At 38.2% G+C, this 22,017-nt stretch overlaps 2 protein-coding genes across 5 annotated transcripts; one reads left to right on the forward strand and one right to left on the reverse strand.

Annotated features, from left to right (window-relative positions):
- The first annotated feature begins 396 nt into the window (after nucleotides 1–396).
- LOC106415376 (homeobox-leucine zipper protein PROTODERMAL FACTOR 2) lies at nucleotides 397–7,337 on the forward strand. Of its 3 annotated transcripts, none has more exons than XM_022706446.2 (12): nucleotides 397–685; nucleotides 2,384–2,744; nucleotides 2,843–2,960; nucleotides 3,120–3,308; nucleotides 3,397–3,840; nucleotides 3,950–4,051; nucleotides 4,154–4,354; nucleotides 4,444–4,618; nucleotides 4,720–4,991; nucleotides 6,171–6,266; nucleotides 6,358–6,774; nucleotides 7,006–7,337. In XM_022706446.2, exons 2-11 carry the CDS (start codon nucleotides 2,509–2,511, stop codon nucleotides 6,763–6,765), a joined length of 2,241 nt encoding a protein of 746 aa, XP_022562167.1. In that variant the 5' UTR covers nucleotides 397–685; nucleotides 2,384–2,508; the 3' UTR covers nucleotides 6,766–6,774; nucleotides 7,006–7,337. The 3 variants fall into 3 exon arrangements, with proteins under 3 accessions (XP_022562167.1, XP_048624245.1, XP_013711517.1); XM_048768288.1 differs by lacking the exon at nucleotides 397–685 and adding an exon at nucleotides 1,222–1,479; XM_013856063.3 differs by lacking the exon at nucleotides 397–685 and adding an exon at nucleotides 1,222–1,479 and having other exon boundaries at nucleotides 7,009–7,337.
- Nucleotides 7,338–7,595: 258 nt separating this feature from the next.
- On the reverse strand, nucleotides 7,596–11,386 carry LOC106415234 (polyadenylation and cleavage factor homolog 4). 2 transcript variants are annotated; one of them, XM_013855882.3, is made up of 7 exons: nucleotides 10,906–11,386; nucleotides 10,725–10,826; nucleotides 10,406–10,648; nucleotides 9,850–10,006; nucleotides 8,808–9,754; nucleotides 8,199–8,714; nucleotides 7,596–8,060 (listed from the first exon to the last, which is right to left on the reverse strand). In XM_013855882.3, the coding sequence occupies exons 1-7, from the start codon at nucleotides 11,215–11,217 to the stop codon at nucleotides 8,016–8,018; spliced, it is 2,322 nt and encodes a 773-aa protein (XP_013711336.1). In that variant the 5' UTR covers nucleotides 11,218–11,386; the 3' UTR covers nucleotides 7,596–8,015. The 2 variants fall into 2 exon arrangements, with proteins under 2 accessions (XP_013711336.1, XP_013711335.1); XM_013855881.3 differs by having other exon boundaries at nucleotides 8,808–9,757; nucleotides 10,906–11,359.
- Between the last annotated feature and the right edge of the window lie 10,631 nt (nucleotides 11,387–22,017).

A 22,017-nucleotide genomic window follows, 5' to 3' on the forward strand; every position in this document is an offset into this window, starting at 1 on the left:
TGAGAACATAAAAATCAGGTAATGACAAAATAATAACTCTTAATAAACTAAGTGATGCGTTGTTTGGTACTTGTTATAGAGGTTAGAAAATGGGATGGTAACAGATATACATATACACATTAATATGGAGGACGCTAAAGAAACCCATTTATACATAACAAAAATAGTTAGTTTTTCAAAGATTATGTTTGTCTAACCTATAGAGCTTTCAGAACTGAGAAACCAGGAGGTGAAAGAAAAACAGTAAATTCTGAAAATTATTTTTTTCTTGTAAAAACTGAAACTCCCCCATGTATACATATATATATACACACAAGTAAGAGTAAGTTTCTCTCAGTAAAGCATTAATGGAGCTTTAGATAATCATAAATGCATTGCACCCTCTCTATGCGCTCAGCAATAACTCTTTTTTCTTCTTGCAAATCCATCTGTTCCCTTTCTTCCTCTCTTGTCTTCTTCTTCTCTTTCTCCTTCAACAAGTTTCCATTGTACCTAGCTAGTCCTTCCTCGGTTTAAATTTCCGGTATCCCATCGGTTAACCAGATCCCTAGCAAGCAACCCTTTTACTCTTTGTCATTATCCCCGATCTTTTGTCACCCACAAGAAAATTGGTACAAACCAAAGATCATTGTAAATTAGGGTTTCATTCAGTCTCCAGAAGAAAGATCTTTCAAAACAAGACTAAGTAAGATCTCTCTCTCTCTCTCTCTCTCTATATATATATATATATATATATATGTACACGCATGTAAGTATGCATATACATTTGTGTGTTTATCTAGATCGGATCCATATATATGTATTGCATGTTGTTTGAGAAGAGAAGTCTTTAGATCTTCCATTTCTTTTCTTTTTTTCTGTTTTTTGGTTTGTCAAGATCTTGATAACTATATTCATGTGTCTATTTTTTAGATTAAGTCTATTTAGTCTAATTTAATGCGTTAGTGTCTTTTTGCGAAGACTTATGATCTCATTAAGAATTAAGAAAGCGTTACTATAAACTTTCTTGGAGTTAGAAGTTCAAAAGGGCTTTGACAAAATCTTCTTGGTGGTTGCATCACCAAAAAAGTCCATTGACTTATTGTCAACGCTTTAATTAACCCTATAGACTATATACTGTTTTAATTTAACCCTATATATGTATGTATCTCTCTTCATTTTTTAATTGTTTAAATTTAGCCTTTTCATTAGTTTTTAGTATTCTTTTACTGAAAGCGGTTCATTTTAGTGCACAAAGACCAAGGTCAATTTATTTCTTTAATAATTTCAATTGAGAAATTGGAAACTTGTGAACCGCTTTCTATCTCTCTCCTCTCTTCCTAGCTTTTAAGTCGATAAAAGAGAGAGAAATATCATTAAACTCGAACCTAAAACTTCAACCAACCAAAGAAAAAATAAGAAAAACAACTACAAAGAGATCTGTCTTTAGACTTTTAAGAACTTTCCAAAGAACTTAAGAGCTTCAGATCGAATTGATGAGTAAGTATTTAAGTTATACAAGTGTTCTTGTTTTTATTTTTGACCTTGCCCCCAAATTAGGGTTTCTTTAAAGATTGTAACTCTCCCTCTTTCTCTCTCTTCTTCCTTCACCGTCAGATCTGTCCACCAGATCTGATGTTTTGAGAAGTTTTCTGACTTTCAAGGAGTGATTTTCTTGTTGTTGTTTATATGCACACACACTTGGAGACAGATACACTCACATATATGTCACTCTGTGCATTTTATAGATGTATTTACATGTACTATCAACCCAAGAACAATGATATTTTCCTCTATATATAAAAAATTCTTTTTATTAGTATCATTTTGAGTCCAGATGTTTCCTCCTATTTACATCGCATTTTTTTTCTTCTAAAACTAACAAATCAGATGATTATCAAGATTATAGCTACCTAATACGTTTTGTTATAAAGTAAGGGATTTTATTTGTAAAACATACGTGCGTTTTCATATACTAACACATGTGTATCTTGTATGCGGTTGTGGTTCTTTCATCTTCGGATCCTCCCTTCTTTTTGTTAAAAAATACTTTTTGGATTTACATATGTTATAGTCCAAATTTTTCATTTTATTTGGCTGGATTCTGCTATTGACATCTTAGAGTAATAAGTAAGACTTCTTAAATTTTAAATGTTTTTACCTAGAAACTGTGTATGTACATATAACCAAAACGGAGAAACCCGATAGTGTTTAATTAACGGTAACTTGTGAAAATTATTTAATAAGCTAACAATAGTTTCATAACACCTCGAAATTACTTTCCCTTAACATCACTATTTGCTTCCATTTCCATAATGATCTTCTTCTTCTTCATTTCATTTAGATATATGTGACAATTTCAAACACAACATTTAACTATCTTGATTTTGATTTTTTGGCGTAGAAAATCACCTCATGAAACGACTATGATCACATCCTTGATGATTTGAAGGAAACCAAAGTTCACAACCTAAAAAAACATTTCCTGATTAGTATCTGACTGATTGACCAGAATCAATCATCATCACAATGTATCATCCAAGCATGTTTGAGAGTCACCACATGTTCGACATGACCACAAAGAGTACCTCCGATAACGACTTGGGAATCACCGGCAGCCGAGAAGATGAGTTCGAGACCAAGTCAGGCACCGAGGTCACCACCGAGAATCCTTCTGGTGAAGAGCTTCAAGATCCTAACCAACGTCCCAACAAAAAGAAGCGTTACCATCGCCACACGCAGCGCCAAATCCAAGAGCTAGAATCGTAACAAACAACACTTAAGCTCTAGCTCACATAACAATAGATACGACACATTTTAAAAAAGTTTCATATTTATATTAAAATTTATATTGGCTTTACAGGTTCTTTAAAGAATGTCCTCATCCAGATGATAAGCAACGTAAAGAGTTGAGCCGCGATCTCTGCTTAGAGCCTCTTCAAGTAAAGTTTTGGTTCCAAAACAAACGCACACAAATGAAGGTATATATTTATGTAACAAATAACATCCTCTTCATTAAATTCTTATTAAATTAAAAATCAATTCTTATATAGTAAAATAATTAATATCATAATTATAATAGATTGAAATAAATTATATTAATCTCATTTCGTGTGTGTGTGTGTGTGCTATATCTATAGGCACAACATGAGAGGCATGAGAACCAGATTCTTAAGTCAGACAATGACAAGCTCAGAGCAGAGAACAACAGATACAAGGAGGCTCTAAGCAACGCTACATGCCCTAACTGTGGCGGTCCAGCTGCTATCGGAGAAATGTCCTTCGATGAACAGCATCTCAGGATCGAAAATGTTCGCCTCCGCGAAGAGGTAATATAATCTATACACATAATCTTATCATATATGTGACTTAAGTTGAATTAGACCAACCTGATTCTATCAACACTTGAACCTACAGATTGATAGGATCTCTGCCATTGCTGCAAAGTACGTTGGGAAGCCAGTAGGATCTTCATTCGCTCCACTAGAGATCCACGCGCCTTCTCGTTCTCTGGAACTTGAAGTTGGGAACTTCGGGAACCAGACGACAGGTTTTGTAGGGGACATGTATGGAACAGGTGACATTCTGAGGTCGGTTTCAATCCCTTCTGATACAGACAAGCCTATGATCGTCGAGCTAGCGGTTGCAGCTATGGAAGAACTCGTGAGAATGGCTCAAGCTGGGGATCCATTATGGGTTTCGACCGGTAACTCGATGGACCTTCCGAACGAAGAAGAGGATTTCAGAACGTTTCCAAGAGGAATCGGACCAAAGCCATTAGGGTTGAGAACAGAAGCGTCAAGAGAATCAGCTGTTGTTATAATGAATCACATCAACCTCGTTGAGATTCTCATGGATGTGGTAATTAAACTAAATTGTTTCTTGATCTCCAAGTTTTATCGACTAACTTTTAAACCCTAGCAAACTAATATTTTGCTTTTGTCTTGTTTTTTCTGACATGTGAATAAAGAATCAATGGTCTTGTGTGTTCTCTGGGATCGTGTCAAGAGCCTTGACACTTGAAGTTCTGTCGACTGGAGTTGCTGGGAACTACAATGGTGCATTGCAAGTGGTATGTAAACCTAGTTGATTAATTGCTTCTCAAGAAACTAAACCGAACATTGTAGTAATCGGTTTTTAAACCTTTTTTTGTTGTTTGGTTTGTGTTGCAAAGATGACAGCTGAGTTTCAAGTTCCGTCGCCGCTAGTCCCGACACGTGAGAACTACTTTGTGAGATACTGTAAACAGCATAGCGACGGTTCTTGGGCTGTGGTTGATGTCTCTTTGGACAGCCTTAGGCCGAACCTAATCTCAAGAACAAGAAGAAGGCCTTCAGGTTGTCTGATTCAAGAGCTGCCTAATGGTTATTCTAAGGTAATTCAGAAGATATAATGGGCTAATTTGACTGTTTCTGAAGTTTAAGGTGAAGATTTTAATATTTATATTTTGTGTGTGTTTTAAAGGTCACATGGATAGAGCATATGGAGGTGGATGATAGATCGGTTCACACAATGTATAAACCGTTGGTTCATTCCGGTTTAGCTTTCGGAGCCAAACGTTGGGTGTCTACACTCGAACGCCAGTGCGAGCGGCTCGCGAGTTCGATGGCCAGCAACATTCCGGCGAGTGATCTTTCGGGTACGTGTTTCTTTTGATAATATTGAAAATGTTGGGGGGCTGAATTGAAATTTCTTTTAAGCTTACTCATTAGGTCCTTCAACTTTGTGGTAATTATGCAGTTATTACGAGTCCAGAAGGGAGGAAGAGCATGTTGAAGCTGGCTGAGAGGATGGTGATGAGTTTCTGCACCGGTGTTGGCGCGTCGACTGCACACGCGTGGACAACAATGTCGTCGACGGGATCCGATGATGTTCGGGTGATGACCCGAAAGAGTATGGATGATCCGGGGAGACCTCCGGGTATTGTTCTTAGCGCTGCGACGTCGTTCTGGATTCCGGTTGCTCCGAAAAGGGTTTTCGATTTCCTCCGCGACGAAAATTCAAGAAGCGAGGTAAAATGTTTGGGTTTTGGTTTAGGTGTAGATTTTATGAATGTGGCCAATGTTTTAGAAAAACAAACCGAACCCCCCGGTCCGACTTGGAATTGTTCTTCCTGTGTCCGGTTTACATCAAAACTTACTGTTTTAAGTTAAAACCGACATAACTACTAAAACTGGTTATCCGAGTTTAATTTTAAACCTGGTTTACAAATTTATAAGAGCATCTCTTAAAATTTCATAAACAATTTAATATCTATATTATTAAAATAGAAGTACAAATATAATTTAACCCTTAATTTTTCAAATTATTGAAATCATATGTCACTGAAGTAATAAATTTACCTACCTTTTAGTATTCTTATCTTTTATAGTTTAATTAAGCATTTTCCTAAAATAAAGTATAACAAATTATGTTTACTTATTTAAAAAATATTTTCTATAATCTAGCTAAACAATAAATTATACTTAATCAAAGTCAAAAATATAACAAGATTTTATTATTACGAGGTGGTTATTTTTTATTTTGGTATATTAACTATGTCTAAAAAACATAAAAGTGTTATAAAAATACATAATATAAACCACAAAATTGTAAATAATATATTGAATTATTTAATCGTATAAATAAAATATAAAAATAGATAACCATTTTATTTTACATTAAAATTTTGATCCATAAAAAATACATTTACTCGAACACACGGGTTATATTTTAAGAATATGGTTGTAACAGTTGACGGATCAAAAAATAAAATAAAATTATTCATTATAAATTATAAAATGATTCTGTTTAGAAATAAATAATTATTTAATATATATGAATTTTAAAAATGTATATTACCATTTATATAAGAAAAATATTTTGTTTTGCTAAGCAAAAATGAATACCCGCGCGGGTGCGCGGATCAAGCTCTAGTAATAATTAAAACAGTTAGTTATATAATTTAATTTTAATATTAAAAGATAATAAAAGTTTTCATAAAATTCATAAGTATTTAGTAGGTTCTCAAATGAAACCTTCTCTTCATTTTTAATATAAGTTCTTTAGAGAAAAAAAAAACAACTTTGTTTTGGACAATTTACTAAATCACATATTTAATTGATAAACTTTGTTTTGTTTTTGTAAGTATTGCTATGATATAAAAGAATCCTTTGTTATTAATTTGTGTTTTCTGAAATTTATTCATGCAGTGGGATATTCTGTCCAATGGAGGAATGGTTCAAGAAATGGCTCATATAGCAAACGGTCGTGAACCTGGAAACTGTGTCTCCTTACTCCGAGTCAATGTAATATTCCTTCTCCTTGTTCGAGTTATTTCTGTGTTTGCTTTCTCCATATTAGTGATCCAAAGTTGTTCGTTTCGTTTCTTTGTAACAGAGCGGGAACTCGAGCCAGAGCAACATGCTGATACTACAAGAGAGCTGCACTGATGCGTCTGGATCGTACGTGATTTATGCGCCGGTGGATATAGTGGCGATGAACGTTGTCCTAAGCGGAGGAGATCCTGATTACGTGGCGTTGTTGCCGTCTGGTTTTGCTATATTACCGGATGGTTCTGTCGGAGGAGGAGGAGGAGATGGGAATGATCAGGAAGTGGTTTCTTCTTCTAGTGCTTCGGGAAGCTGTGGTTCACTTTTAACCGTTGCGTTTCAGATACTTGTCGACTCTGTTCCCACAGCTAAGCTCTCTCTTGGCTCGGTGGCTACGGTTAATAGTCTCATCAAATGTACTGTGGAGAGGATCAAAGCCGCTCTTGCTTGTGACGTAGGTGGAGGAGCACCGTAATTTTTCCAGGTATGATTTAAGTTATAGGTTTCTTGTTGTGGTTTTGATTTTCTGTGGCCTCTTGAATGAAAACACACTGTGCGTTTGACGTTTTTGTCTACATGCTTTCTAAAGAGAAAATCAATTTTTAAGATGTAAACCTAGCTTTTGAAACAATGAAGATGGGTGGTCGTATTCTCGTGTAGCAAGAAACAAGATTATATGTTTTGCTGAACCGGTTTATATTCTTTTTGTATGCAGAAGTAAGAATAAGAGGCCGGACGAGGGAAAGTAGCGGTCACGGTTTCTAGTTTTGTGCGTTTTGAAAATCCAAAGGAAGTCAAGAACGCACCTTTTTGCGTTTAATCTTTATCTCAGAAAGATGTGAAAGAAAGGGGTAGAGGGGTTCGGGTATTGACTTCTGATGGAAACCCACGTTTTATGTTTGTCTATTTAAGCATTTTGCGTTAGTGACACTCTATGAACACTTTTGAGTTTCTCCCACCAAGTGTATGTGTTGTTCTTCCTTGTTTTGTTGTGGAACTACTATGTATGGATGAAATCTTGGTTATTAGTACTACATTAAACTCTCTCTCTCTCTCTCTCTTTCCGTTGCCCTAACCGAAAACTAAAACCGATACTTCTAAGTTGAAAATGTTACAAATATGTCAAATTTGTTTCATTATAGACCAAGTCATGAGAATAAACACCCTTAAAAGAGAGTTCTGTTAACTAACATTCTTAGCTAACATAAAGAGTATTATAGTTCAGACAGGAAAAGCTCTAAAGAAGAAGAAAATAAACAGCTGAAACTGGTTCTCTTAGCAACAACATCTACGAGATTTATATCATCACAGAAAATATGCTCAATTAAACATTGGTCTTCCCAAAGCCTCCGCTGCAGTATCTCAAGATGGAAAAGAAAGACAATCCGAAAAACAAGAAAGAAAGAGACACATTATGATACATATACATGGGGAACTACCACGTTGGGCCATATGATTTTACTACAAGCACCCCAGGTTATAGGTGTAGCAGAGATATCCATGTCCTAAGCCACAACAGAATTTAAGAGGGGTAAAGAACGATAAGAGATCTGTGGGGGGTAAACCTCTCTCTTTTTATCCTTTTCAATGGTACAGTTTCAGGAGAAAGAAAACTCTCTCCATCAGCGGTATTGTGTGTGGCTAAGTGCATATAGATGATGAAGAAATAAGAATGTAACTTAAAAAGTAGTCAAGAAAAAAGACCTAATAGCCGGTCTAAGGGATCTAACTCCGCATCCTTTTTCTTTGACTACCCTCTTCCATATCACCCTGAAAAAAAATATCCATTCTTAGGGAAATCACGAGGCTACCACTGGATAAAGCTATAATATGATCAACTGCCATTTAACTTATAACTAGACATTTATTCCAAAGGAAGCTAATGAGAGAATGCAAGGAAATGCTTACCCCATTAGACTCTGGCCTGCACTTAGCATGTACAATAGGACCTAACAAAGACTTGTCCACATCTGTTGTTGATCCGTCAGGAGCATTCATGTACACAGCACCTTTGTACATCCATTCCTCCGTCTCATCACTATAGAAGTCTTCAAACGCCTCACCACATAATGCGCATGAAGTTTGGTCTTCATCTGCAGGAACTGCCATCTCTTCGTCATCCTTCTTTTCTGTTGTTGGCTCGACAGGTAAGAACCCCGGCACTGCTTCAGCTCCAAGTGCCTCTGCGCCACTAAGCCACATGCTACCACTTACAAACCATTTCCGAGAAGGCTTCTGCTTATGGTTCTTGGACATTCTGTTCTTGGTTACATGCCAATCCATGTGCTTACTGTGCTCTTCTTGGCTCTTGAAGCGTAGACCACATGTTGTGCATTGCCTGGGAAGATCCCCATATAGAGCAGTTATTGCAGACTCGTTACGTATCTTGAGCATGTCCGCATCAAACTCCATCACCGAAGCCCCCTGTATATATAAAATCAATTATTTAAGATAAAGCTAGAAGAAAGAGTCCGACTCTCATGTATTAGAGGGTGTGACATGCTTTAAATAATTTACCTGGCCAGTAGGCTGATTGTTCAACGAGATCAAACCTTGAGCCATGAGAGAGCCAATCAGACCAGAGAATGCACCGCCCGGTGGTTGATTAGAGGCTCCCAACGAAGGATTCTGAGAGATGGAAACCCCTGAAGAATGAGGATGCATGGCTTCCCCACCATGGACTGATAAAGATGGTCTAATGGTTGACCCTAGTGGAGGGTAACCATGACCGTGGGGTAACAGCGATTGCATTGCCCTTGGTGCCATTGCAGATGAAGACGGTAAGTAATTTCCTAGCACTTGACTCTGTTGGGTCATGTGGGAGACCTGGTTTTCTGGCCTATATAAAGGCTTACCATTCAAGTGATTTAACATCGCATTACCAGGATTTGCCAAATGATGCACGTGAGCAGAAGGCACAGGGAGAGAGTTGGATCCTCTAACACCCAAATGGGGCCATGTCCCATCAGGAAGAGCATCAGCACCAGAAGGCCCAACTCTTGATATCATCGCAGGTCCTCGACCAAAACGAGAGTTCATACCGTTCTTAATGTCAGAATCTAACTGAAAATCATGTATGTTTCCTAGTCTAGGTCTTGGCCTTACACTTCCTAATGCTGGAACAGATGATCGCAAAAATTCACCAGCCCTACTACGCTCTAGTGTAGGGCTCATATCTTCCCAATCAAACTCTTCTTCCTCGGTGTTCTGCCATGGTGTAACCATCTTACTGTGGATACCATTCACGTTGCGGATTGGTCTACTGATGGATGTGTGTTTGCTGGTGTCAACTCCATATGCATCTATCAACGCTCTGGGTCTTTCATGGTCATTTCCTTGGCCAAAGTTTTCCTTTCTTCGCCAGTCCATGTGTTCATCATCTCTGCCAGTAGCCCGACCCATTCCATAGTTATAGGCTTGATTAGAAGAATTAACTCCATCACTAAACCTCCTAGGAAACCCATCTGCTGCAGAGTCATAAAAGTCGAAAGATGCAGGGCTACTGAAAGTCAATAACAAGTTTTACACGTCTTGAGACTGAAAGAATGAAGATTGTTACCTCCAATTGCAGAAGATGCGAGGGTCAAAGTTCCAGCTGTAATAGACCTGGGTCCGGCCAGAGAAGATGGGCTATCTAACTGATCTTCAAAATCATCATACCCGCCGACTGAGTTTTGACTATACACTTTTGCACTGGAACTTATTCCTCTCAAGTTCTGCATACCAAGCCGGCACAGTTCAAGAAAAATGAATGTTAGTTGTAAATCATCTTAGAAAAAACCTATAAGAAAACAAGTTCACAACGAAAAACAATGCATTATCTATTGCGTCTAACTAAAAGAAATGCACCGGAGTCCCAGTGACCTACTCATCATGAATAAGAGAGAGACCACAACACTCATTTTTTACTCCAGTTGAGTACTAGAAGAAAGTAAATCTAACTCTTAAAATACGGCAATTACGCAAAATTTTATTACTGGAGGCAATCTTATCTATACAGAACATGGGTCCACTATGAGGCTAGAATAATCTTATACCAGGCTTCCTGAATATTATAAGAAATCCATAGAAGAACGTCATCTCTGTTCATAGTGATCAAAGAGAAAAGAGCTTACACTCTCAGCGGCAGAGGGTTCCAGCCTACGAAGATATTTCGGGTTAACATGTATGCCCCTTGTTGGTTGAGTCGGCTCAGAAGCCCCTAAGGAAGATTGGCTGTTCGTTGCGGAAGTAAGCTTCAACTGCATCTCAATCTTGCGTAATACAGGTGATGGGAAAACACCAGACCAAGTCCCAAACAGGTGGCGCATTGAAGGATGTAAACTCGGGTGCGCTTGCCTGTACGCTAGACAAAAGACCTAAAATAGCAGACATGAATCAAATACAAACCATTTAAGCAAGGATCTCATTATAATATAGACTGTGCTCACTCACCTCTGGTAAACGAGACGAGAAGTAACGAGCATAGTCCCTCCCAATGTTCTTGACAATACTGTCTAAAAGATACAAAGATGGCAGCTTTTGCTCAACTGGTGCCTGCATACACACGAAACCACAGTCACAAGATGTTTGCACAAAGAAGAAGGGCTTTAGTGGTGGAAACAAAGTCCCAGACCTCGAGGATTCGAGTGCAGATAGCATTAGCGATTCCTTCGCCGTGCTCCCGCTGCTCATCGGCGATGATAGTGAGATCGGTGATGATAGGCTTGGAATTGAAAGTGAGCTCGCCCAGAACAACCTCGTAGAGCTGAACAACCTCTTCCGAACTCGGATCCTCGCCACCGAACTCATCCTCGCGCTGATTAAGCAGAGCCTTGAACCGGTCGAGTATCGAAGGCGGCGGCGGCGGTTTAACGACGGACATCGATTTGCGGCCGGTGGTGGTGCCGAGAAGAAGGCTTGGGTTGATGATTTTCTCCGATTGCATCACGATTTCAACAGTGGAGAGTGAGCGGCATGAAGGCTAGGGTTTGTGTGACCACCATGGGAAAACGCGAATCGCCAACCTTCGGGGGAAGGGGGATCGACAGCGGAAGTTTTTTTTTTTTTTTAGTGAAGAGGATTTGCTTTTTCTCTATTCACAGTTATGCACCTATAGTTCATGCAAATTCCGTTTTGGGCCCGTTATCTTTATACCCACTCTTTTTTACTCGATTTGGGTAACCCAAATATATTTTTATCTTTAACTCTGACTATGACCACATTAATTTTATTTTTTAGCACATACCATAATGAGAATCTCTTATCACACACTTTAGTTGCTTACAAATGTCATAAAGAGCATTACTATTGTCAGTCATAGTTCTTTTTTTCAATTATTATATTACTATTTGAAAATAATTAACTATTTACTATATAACATTTTGATTTTTGAAAAATAATTTTATCATTTAGAAGAGAGAAAAAGACAAAAATAACATTAAATCAAGTTTTTGTTCTCAAACTAGCATTCAAGGTCAAAAGTCACAAAAATAACACTTAATGTTTTATCAAAAGTCACAAAATTAGGGTTTAGAGTTAAAGGATGGGGTTTATGATTTAGGGTTTAGGGTTTAGAGTTTAGAGTTTAGGGTTTGGGGTTTAGAGTTTAGGGTTTAGGGTTTAGAGTTGAGAAATGAGGTTTTGGGGATAAGATTTCAAATTTTGAAAAATAAAAAAATTAAAATTTTTCAAAAAATAAAATGCTATTTTGGTCATTTTAGTTTTTGAGTGCTATTTTTGTGATATAAACTTAGAAAAGTGTTATTTTGGAGATTTGCCAAGAAGCTATGTGGCTTAATTATAATCATTTTTCTTCTTTTATCATTTTTTTTTTTGTTATTAGTTTTTGGAGAATATTCTTGTAGAAACCGCTAATAATAATGCGATACTACATTTATAAAGTAACAAGTTGATACATATATATTTTATATTGCATGTAATTTTTAACATTTGGTATTGGAAAATTTGTAGTACTGTATTTTCTCTCGTTGTTCATGGCCTTAGTCTTTTTCCTACCAATTTCAATGGGTTCACGGTCGCTTCACACCTTTGTATTTGAAGGCCTTTCGTGATTGTTTATCGAAGTTGTATTTGTATCCTTTTAATATTTGATTATGTGCCCTTTTATTTGTTCAATAGGTGCCTCGGCATTGTAATAGCTAGAGTATTCAGCATTATAACAGAGTATGTGTTTTTTTTAACTGAACTTTTTTTTTTTTTTTGTTTAACCTGGGGGTGTCCCAGACCCCCGAAGAGGCCCAGACTAATCCTCAAGGGGAGGTGCAGCCCACAGATAGACCTTCTCTCCGGGTATTCAAATGAGCCCTAAAGCATATGCCCATATCCGTGTGGGTGACATGGATAGGCAGTTCGCCTCCGCCTGGCGTCGAACCCGTGAGCATGACAATTGGTCTCCAAGGTCCTTACCAAGCGGGCTACCTCATCCCGTCAAAGTATTTTTTAACTGAACTTTGTAATAGATTATGTTCCAAAGTATTTTGTGGAAATCGGGATTTTTTAACTGAACTTTGTAATAGATTATGTTCCAAAGTATTTTGTGGAAATCTCCGGAAAGTTTCTATTTTCCTAAACTTGAGGCACACAATTAAGCAGAAATTAAATAATAAGCAACCATATTTTTTTGTTAAATAGACTGCATACATTCGTTCTTGCTCACGCTAGTGCATGTGCTAGCTAGTAACCAAGATGAGCAGTCACTAATCTAACGTAAAACTCAGTGCACGAAAAAAACTCTAACGTAAAACTCTCGAGTCTTGACCACTCTCTAGGTAGTTCCTGAATTCCACGAGCTCGCTGGTCCGAATCACACAACCCGACACCCAATACTCTTGTCTACAATCGCGTCAGTAGTCTCCGGCAGCTTCATCTTCCTTAACCATAAAAACTCACTTCCATCTAGAGCCGGTCCTAACCTTTTGGCGGCTACAAACGAAGGAAAAAAAGGTTGGTTCATACGGTCTTATATTGTTCATCCTCTCATTGTTTATATGAACTTTTTATATAAAAAAAATCTATTACCATCCTCAATATTTTTTGGTCTCATCTTCTAAAACCCTCAATAAGTTTAAGAATTTCAGATTTTTAACGTACATGAACATTGAATTGACTTGAGATTCTGTTAATGCTTCCTCTCTTTTCTTTTTTATTTCTTGCTTTTTCAGCACCTCTCTTTTTTCTAATTCTTTTCGAAGACATGTTTCTGCAATGATTAAAAAAAATCATTAAGTGATTATGCTATAAGTGAAAAGATATAAATAATTATGAGCAGAGAAATCTGTGGAAGTGAAAAGTTATACATGTACTGTACATAACCAAAAAGAAGGTGACATGTTAAAAAGTAACAAAAAAAAAAATATGTCATATGCCGGGGATAAATAATCCCGGAAGTCATTATTCCCGTTTCCGAGGTACAAAAGATGGAGAAGTATAGAAGATAAGGATAAATCTTAGAGATAATGCTAAGTAATATCTTGTAATTATCTATATTCATATTCCCCTTACGGTTAGGAGTCTCTACGACATGTATATATAGGCGACCTTGTACATGAATAACAACAACAGTTTACATTATATTTTATGGTATCAAAGCCATACATCGATTTCTGATAAAAAAAATTTTCTATTCACATATCTTCCGCTTACACACACTACTACAAACGACGATCGGTTTCATTTTCAGCAATTATAATACGTAAGTCTCGCCCACATGAATTCTAATATCTTCTTCTCTTCCTTTTTTTTCAAATATTTATAATTTGAATAGGATTTTGCAGAGGAGTGTGATTTGAGATATGGTGTGATTTGGGAGTTTGTGTGTGGTTTGAGAAGGAGAGTTGTGGGTATATTTATAGGAAAGCGCGGCCCGTTAATACCTCGTATATAAAAACACAGGCCTTTGTAATTCCTCGTTATTTCCTCGTACAATAAAACGCGGGCCTTTGTAATTGCTCGCTATTTCGTCGTAACCTTACGAGGAATTTGCAACGATATTAAAATCGTCGTTAATACCTCGTATATAAAAACGCGGGCCTTTGTAATTCCTCGCTATATCCTCGTACAATAATATGCGGGCCTTTGTAATTGCTCGCTATTTCGTCGTAACCTTACGAAGAAATTGCGACGATATGTAATCTTATATATACCCCCGAACATTCACTCTTTCTTTCCCCTCTACTTCCTCTCCACTTCCTCTCCATTTCGTGGCAATGGTAAGCCTCTCTAATTCCTCTCTAATTTGGCTAGTTTAGGATAGATTAAGTGGTTAGTATAGGGAATTTAGATGGGTTTACGGATTTTATGTTATTTAGTGTTGATTAGGTGGATAATGTTGGGAAATATACTGTTGATGTTAATTTTAAAAATTAAATTTTTTTCTCAGGTTCGAAAAGGCAGACTTACTGCTCATTATAGAGAGATGTTCGGTGAGCCGGGTAGTCGTTTAGACCCGTCTTCTTCAGCTCCCGGTTCTTTGGGTCAGGAGACTGTCCCCGAGACTCAGTACACTCAAAGAGTCTCTGGGTCTCCTTCTTTTAGTGCACCATCGGCTCCTCATGTGCCTTCCCCGATGGCTCATCCGATGACGCCTCCTCCTGTGCCTCCTCCGATGGCACCTCCGATGCCCGCCGAGATTCATCCCGATTTGATGGTGCCTCCGAGTGCTCCTTACTTGCAGTACACTGTAGAGGACATTCTCCGTCTACCAGGCAGAGAAGGTTTACCAGTCATCGACTCCGACCGACCGGACGGAACTTTTTGGTATGTTACATTATTATTTTTTTATTCTTTTTAAATTCTTTTATAACATTAAAAAATAATTTATATTTTAAATTTGTATTTTCCAGGTTTGGGGTTGACGGATGTCTTGCATCAGACGTAACCGAGACGATGAAAGGTTACTTCTCCATGACACATCCGAACTGGAGTAAGGCGCCTCACTACGTCAGAAAGACTTGGTTCAAAATTTACGCTGTAAGTTTCTATTAATTAATTATATATACTTTAAATTTATATATATACTTTCTAAAAAACTAATTGTTAATTTATTTTTTCCAACAGCAAAAATATAATTGGGCCTTGGGGATCACTGAGAGGGTGAGGAAGAAGTTTATCGCGAAGGCGAAAGTTCGCTTGTTGGACACGGTCTCTAACTGGAAGGGTGACTGGATCGTGAAGGGGTATGAGCTTGGCAAACCCGCTGAGCTCACCACGGATGTGTGGGATGGCCTCATCCGTTATTGGAGTCTTCCTGATTCCATTAGAATCGTCCATTCTTGCTCTAACTCCCGTAACACGGTCGATGAGCACGGAAACGGGCCGATGCTTCACACTACGGGCCAAAAACCCCACGCCGGTGTCCGTTTGGAAATGGTAATTAAATATTTTATTAAATAATTTTTTTAATACATATATTTTTATTCTAACTTTCTTAAATGTTTTTTAGGTCAAAGAGACGGGACATCTCCCGTCTCTTATGAAACTTTACGAGAGGATCCACAAGAACAAGGCGGGCATATTTGTAGATGGCAAGTCCGAGCAAATCTACAACGACGTGGTTGCTCGGGTTGAAGACTGCCAAACCCAGCTGACCCAGCAGTATACCGACGAATTACCCGTCACCTTATCCACACTTGAAGTGGATAAGATTTACGAGGAGGTAAATTTTCTAAAATTTTAATTTTTTATTATTATTTTAATTTAACTTCAAATTTTTACTAACAATATTTATTTTTTGTTTTTAAGGTTGTCCCTAAAAAAAAGGGACGGACGTTGGAGATTGGTTCCGTCAACGATGTTCCGAGAGCGACATCGTCTTATTGTCAGCGACGGGATGATGAAGTCACTGAGCTGCGTAACGAGTTGGCCTCGACAAAAGCTCGTATGTGTGGAGTCGAGGGCTTCTTGGACGTTATAGCGGCCACAAATCCGGAATGGGAGTTCATGTTGAGGAACATGCGACAACAACATCCCATTCCAGGCGAGTCATCCGACACACATAACGAAGCGGATGTTGCGAGGAGGAGTGAGGAATTCTACCAGGCGATGAACGACCCTTAGTTCTTTTTTTTCCGGTTGTTGTATTATAAATTCAAAACTTATTTATATATAAAATATTTTCGTATTGATTTGATTTTTTATTTTAAATTATAATTTTATTAATAAATTAAATAATTTTAATTATTTTTTTTAATTATATTTTTAAATTCTGTAAAATAAAAAAAACGAAGTAAATTCGTAGCTAATTTACGACCTATTTACGTGGAAACTTTACGAGGAAATGACGAGAAAAAATAAACGAGTATTTTACGAGGAAAGATTTACGAGGAAATGACGAGGAAAGATAAACGAGTATTTTACTAGGAAATACTTTCGTGGTAGTTACGTGTATTTTGCGAGGAAACACTTTCGAGGTATTTACGTGTAGTTTACGAGAAACACGTTTCGAAGTATTTACGAGGAAATATAGCGACCTCCTTACGTGGATTATTTACGTGGTCGTTACGACGAAATGATGTACTTCGTCTTTACGACGAAATATTTTCCTCGCTAAGTTACGACGAATTGGAGAGAAAATATGTGTTACGACGGACGAGTTACAAGAAAACGTGTTTCCTCGCTAATTCCTCGTAAAGCTTCTTTTACGACGAACTCACGTGGAAAACCGTCCTCGTTAAGCTTATGTTTTCTTGTAGTGACATCTGATCAAATTGCAGCTCTCATCGGTTTACTTCAGTCACAGCAATCTCAACTATCTACTGATCGTTTGTCTGGTAAAACCGAACTCTCTGATATTATTATAGATAATGGTGCTTTGCACCATATGACAGGCGATTTATCTTTGTTACACGACGCCATTGATATCTTACCATCTGCGGTTACTTTACCGGATGGCACTGCTTCTCGTGCCACTAAGATTGGCCGCCTACGTATTACTAAAGATTACATACTACTTAATGTTCCTTACGTACCAAATTTCAATTGTACATTGATTTCGGTTTCCAAACTGTTGAAGCAAACCAGCTGCATTGCCATCTTTACTGATGCTATTTGCGTTTTACAGGACCGTTTTACGAAGACCCTAATTGGAGCCGGTGAAGAACGAGAGGGGGTGTACTACTTCAAAGGTGTCAAAGTCGCAAGTGCTAATCAGACAACTGCGAAAAGTATTTCTCCCTCAGTCCTATGGCATCGATGACTCGGTCATCCTTCCTACAAAGTGCTTTCTACATTACATGTGTTCTCTACTTTAAAAGTTGATTTTGCTGAGTCTCATTCCTGTGACATTTGTTTTCGCGCTAAACAAACACGATCAGTTTTTCCTACAAGTTCTAATAAAGCTTTGGAGCTGCGGATTTTCTTACTATTGTTGACGACTTCTCTAGAGTTGTTTGGACGTATCTAATGTTAGAGAAATCAGAAGTTAAGGGTTTGATTCAAAACTTATGTGTCATGAGTGAGAAACAGTTCGGGAAACAAGTCAAAACTATCAGATCAGATAATGGCTCCGAGTTCATGGTTCTCAAATCCTTCCTTCGCCAACACGGTATTGAACATCAGACTTCCTGTGTGGATACGCCACATCAAAACGCTCGAGTAGAACGTAAGCACATACACATTCTCAACATTGCTCGAGCTCTTCTGTTTCAAGCAAAATTACCAGTTACATTTTGGGGCGAAAGCATCTTAACAACATCACATCTTATCAATAGAACACCTTTTGTTGTCCTTAATGGGAGCACACCGTACGAACTACTACACAGCTCTAAACCTTCCCTTGATTCACTACGAGTATTCGGATGTCTCTGTTAAGCTCATAGACTACCTCGCAATAGAGATAAATTCAGTGATCGCAGTAGGAAATGCTTGTTTGTTGGATACCCCTATGGGAAGAAGGCTTGGAAGTTATACGATATTGAGAGCAATGACTTCTTCTCTAGTTGATATGTCGTGTTTCTTGAGGATCAGTTTCCAGGAGTTCCAGACACAGACTATGTTACACCTCCTGTCTTTCAGCCGGATGTTGCTGTCGATGATTGGTTATCACCAAACTCGGACATTACTCCTATCACGTCGCCCCTACCGATAATATCCCCACCAGATACTACTACTACTTCCATACCTGCAGTCGTTACCTCATCAGAAAATACTACAGCACCTGAAACCGATACCTTACCCGACAAGGAAACGACTCCCTTATCCCCTGTTTCTTCTACCGAGCACTCTGCTCCGCCTCACGCCATTAATCCTCCTTCTCCTGGTATTCCAGAGTTGCTAGGTCGTGGTCATCGCACAAGCAAACCTTCAGTTCTTCTCAAAGACTATGTAGTGAATGCGTTACAGACTAGTACACCCCCCATCGTCTCTCTCGTTACACCGACTCCTCTCCAAGGTTCCTATACTACGGTCTTAGGTACGCCCTATCCCATCGAAAATTATCTATCTAAAGCTCGTTTTTCCTCTGGTCATATGTCGTTCTTAGCTGCTCTAACATCTTCGTCTGATCCTAAGAATTACAAAGAGGCTTCTATTGATGACATTTGGAATGACTCTATGACTGACGAGTATACAACACTCGAGGCAAACCACACATGGGACATTACTACATTACCGCCTGGTAAAAAGGCAATCATTTGCCAATGGATCTACAAAACCAAGTTAGATGCTAACGGCAAGGAAACTCGCAAAAAGTCTCGCTTGGTAGCATGCGGTAATCGCCAAAGAGAGGGTCTGGATTATACTGATACGTTTGCTCTTGTGGCTAAACCTACTTCTGTTAGAATTCTTCTTCAAGTTGCTGCTGTCAAGAAGTGGGAAATCCATCAAATGGATGTCCACAATGCATTTTTGCATGGTGACTTAAAAGAAGATGTATATATGAAGCTTCCGCCTGGATTTGATGATCCAGATCCTACAAAAGTTTGTCGTCTACGTAAATCTATCTACGGCCTCAAGCAGTCTCCTTGGTGCTGGTTTTTTAAACTCACTGCGGCCTTGAAGTCATACGGTTTCAAACAAAGCCGAGCTGATTACTCTCACTTCTCGCTTATCAAAGGGACAGTATGTCTTCATATTTTGATCTATGTCGATGACTTTATCATCACCAGCAATGATAACTCTACCTTGCAGCGGTTCAAGAACTATCTACACAAGTGTTTCCATATGAAGGACTTGGGAAAACTAAAGTACTTTCTCGGTATTGAAGTCGCACGCAATGACGAAGGCATCTTCCTCTTTGCAAATACGCCCTAGACATTGTTGCTGAAACTGGACTACTTGGCTCCAAACCGTCGTCAGTTCCCATCGAGCTCAATCATAAACTTCTTCTGTCTAAGTCTCCTTACCTCCTTGACCCTGCAGCCTATCGACGCCTAGTTGGTCGCCTCATATATCTGACATTTACCCGTCCTGAACTCTCCTATGCAGTTCATGTTCTATCTCAGATCATTAGAATGCTGCTTTACGCACAGTTCGTTACATAAAGGGATCTCCTGCTCAGGGCATACTTCTCCGTTCTGATTCTGATCTTCAGGTTAATGCCTATTGTGATTCAGATTGGAATACATGTCCTATATCTAGACGGGCACTTAGTGCCTACATTGTTATGCTTGGTCAGTCTCCTGTTTGTTGGAAAGCAAAGAAGCAAAAGACAGTGTCCATGTCTTCTGCAGAAGCAGAGTATCGGGCCATGGCCTATACCTTAAAGGAACTCAAGTGGGTCAAACAACTTCTTACCGCTTTTGGGGTCGATCATCCTCAGTCTATGAATCTCTACTGAGACAGCAAGGCTACCATCTACATCGCTGCCAATCCAGTATTTCATGAATGAACCAAGCATGTCGAGTTTGATTGTCATGCAGTTTGTGATGCCGTGGAAGCCAAGCTAATCGCTACTCAACACATTTCTATGAAAGAACAACTTGTGGATCTCCTAACCAAAGCTCTACCATCTACTACATTTGATTATCATCTCTCCAAGTTGGAAATTCATGATCTCACTTCCAACTTGAGGGAGGGTATAGAAGATAAGGATAAATCTTAGAGATAATGCTAACTAATATCTTGTAATTATCTATATTCATATTCCCCTTAGGGTTAGGAGTCTCTACGACATGTATATATAGGCGACCTTGTACATGAATAACAACAACAGTTTACATTATATTTTAAGAAGCCCAAGGAATAGTAGAAGCCGAGGAAGAAGAGTCCTCTGCAAGACATATGTATCACAAAAAAAAACGAATCATTTCGAGGAAATAAGAAGAATGAGAAAAAGTAGAAGGACCAAAGTCAAAGAAAGTATGAATTGGAGAATCAGGAACATGAAGAGGTAAATATCTTGTCCAAAAATATCAAAATCAGAGGTGGAAGGAAGTTGTTCATGCATACAAATACTTGCAGAATCATGAGTAATTACATTAGCCATATTCTTTCTTCGGTGGCCAAGGTTGCTGAGACTTGTTCTGAGTCACACCATTTTTTTAATTCTATTGTGGCTTGTAAAAAGTAATTTGGTTTCTATATTCAGAAGGATGTCCATGAAGTTTGTAGCACCTGTTAACTAATGACCAAGAAGGCCACATGCAATGAGAACATATTGGGTGAGATTTATGTTCATTATACCACAAGAATAAGCTGCCACAATAGGATCAGATAGACATCTTGAGAAGTCTGAAAGACAACATTACTGGTATACTTCCTTGAATCTTTGTCCTTCTTCTTGAGAAAGGAGATTAAAATTTTTGGAGATATTTGGGTTAGGTTCATCAAGAATATCTGGCCAGGAGTTATAGTAAAATAATCATTTAAGCCCATCATTAAACAGAACGGTTAATGAAAAAATGTTTATGCATATTGTATGTGTGATTGTTAAATTTCAACTACGTATGTAAGATGGTTAACATGGTCCAAGCCTGATAGAAACATTCATTTTAGGTCTCTAAAATTCTTGAAATTTATACATAAGCCCTCAAATTTGTATAAAAAAATATATGTTCTCAAACTATTAAAATATTTACTAAATCGTTTATGATCCCCAAAATTTCAGAATCGACCGTTTAGTGCACTGCTAATCAAACCTAGTTGTGTTTTAAAATTAATGTTGCTATAAAGAAATTGGTTTTGATTTTGAATAGCATGCATAGTCTTATGTCTAAACTCTGAAAAAAAAATGATTTTGACGTTCTAGCAAACAAGCAAAATGTAAAATTTCTCATGTCACTACGTTTTCCATCACTTCAACTAATTCACTCCAAGAGTTTTGTTGGGGTTAAAAACGGTTATCTCGAAATCAATGTCTAAAATCATATATCCTCGCGGAGACCTTCTCGACACACTCTCGGTAAAATCTCTCGAGCGTAAGTTTCAAAAAGAGACGAACCCCGGAACCAAAAAACAAACAGTCCAGCTCGACGGATGGCCGAGCTGGATCGATCGCATTGTTCTCGTCATGTCTGCAATGCTCCTCTCCTAAGATCGTATCGAACTCGCTCTTGTTTCGTATCGATCGGAGTTACCATTGGAACTTTATACAATAAGAACCGTGAGAACTCATTTTCCCAAATAAAGTTCATGGCTCTCGTATAAACGACGACGGTTAACTTGATACCATACTCGTCTAACTATAAGAGAAGTATGAACTTCTTCGGCGAACCGACGTCGCATCAAGAAACGTTCTTTCGAAGAAATAGTAAAAAACGCTTAAGTCGGAAAACAGTCCAAAGAGGCCTAG

The sequence above is a fragment of the Brassica napus genome, chromosome C9 (assembly GCF_020379485.1).
Source record: "Brassica napus cultivar Da-Ae chromosome C9, Da-Ae, whole genome shotgun sequence".
Classification (NCBI taxonomy): Eukaryota; Viridiplantae; Streptophyta; class Magnoliopsida; order Brassicales; family Brassicaceae; genus Brassica; species Brassica napus.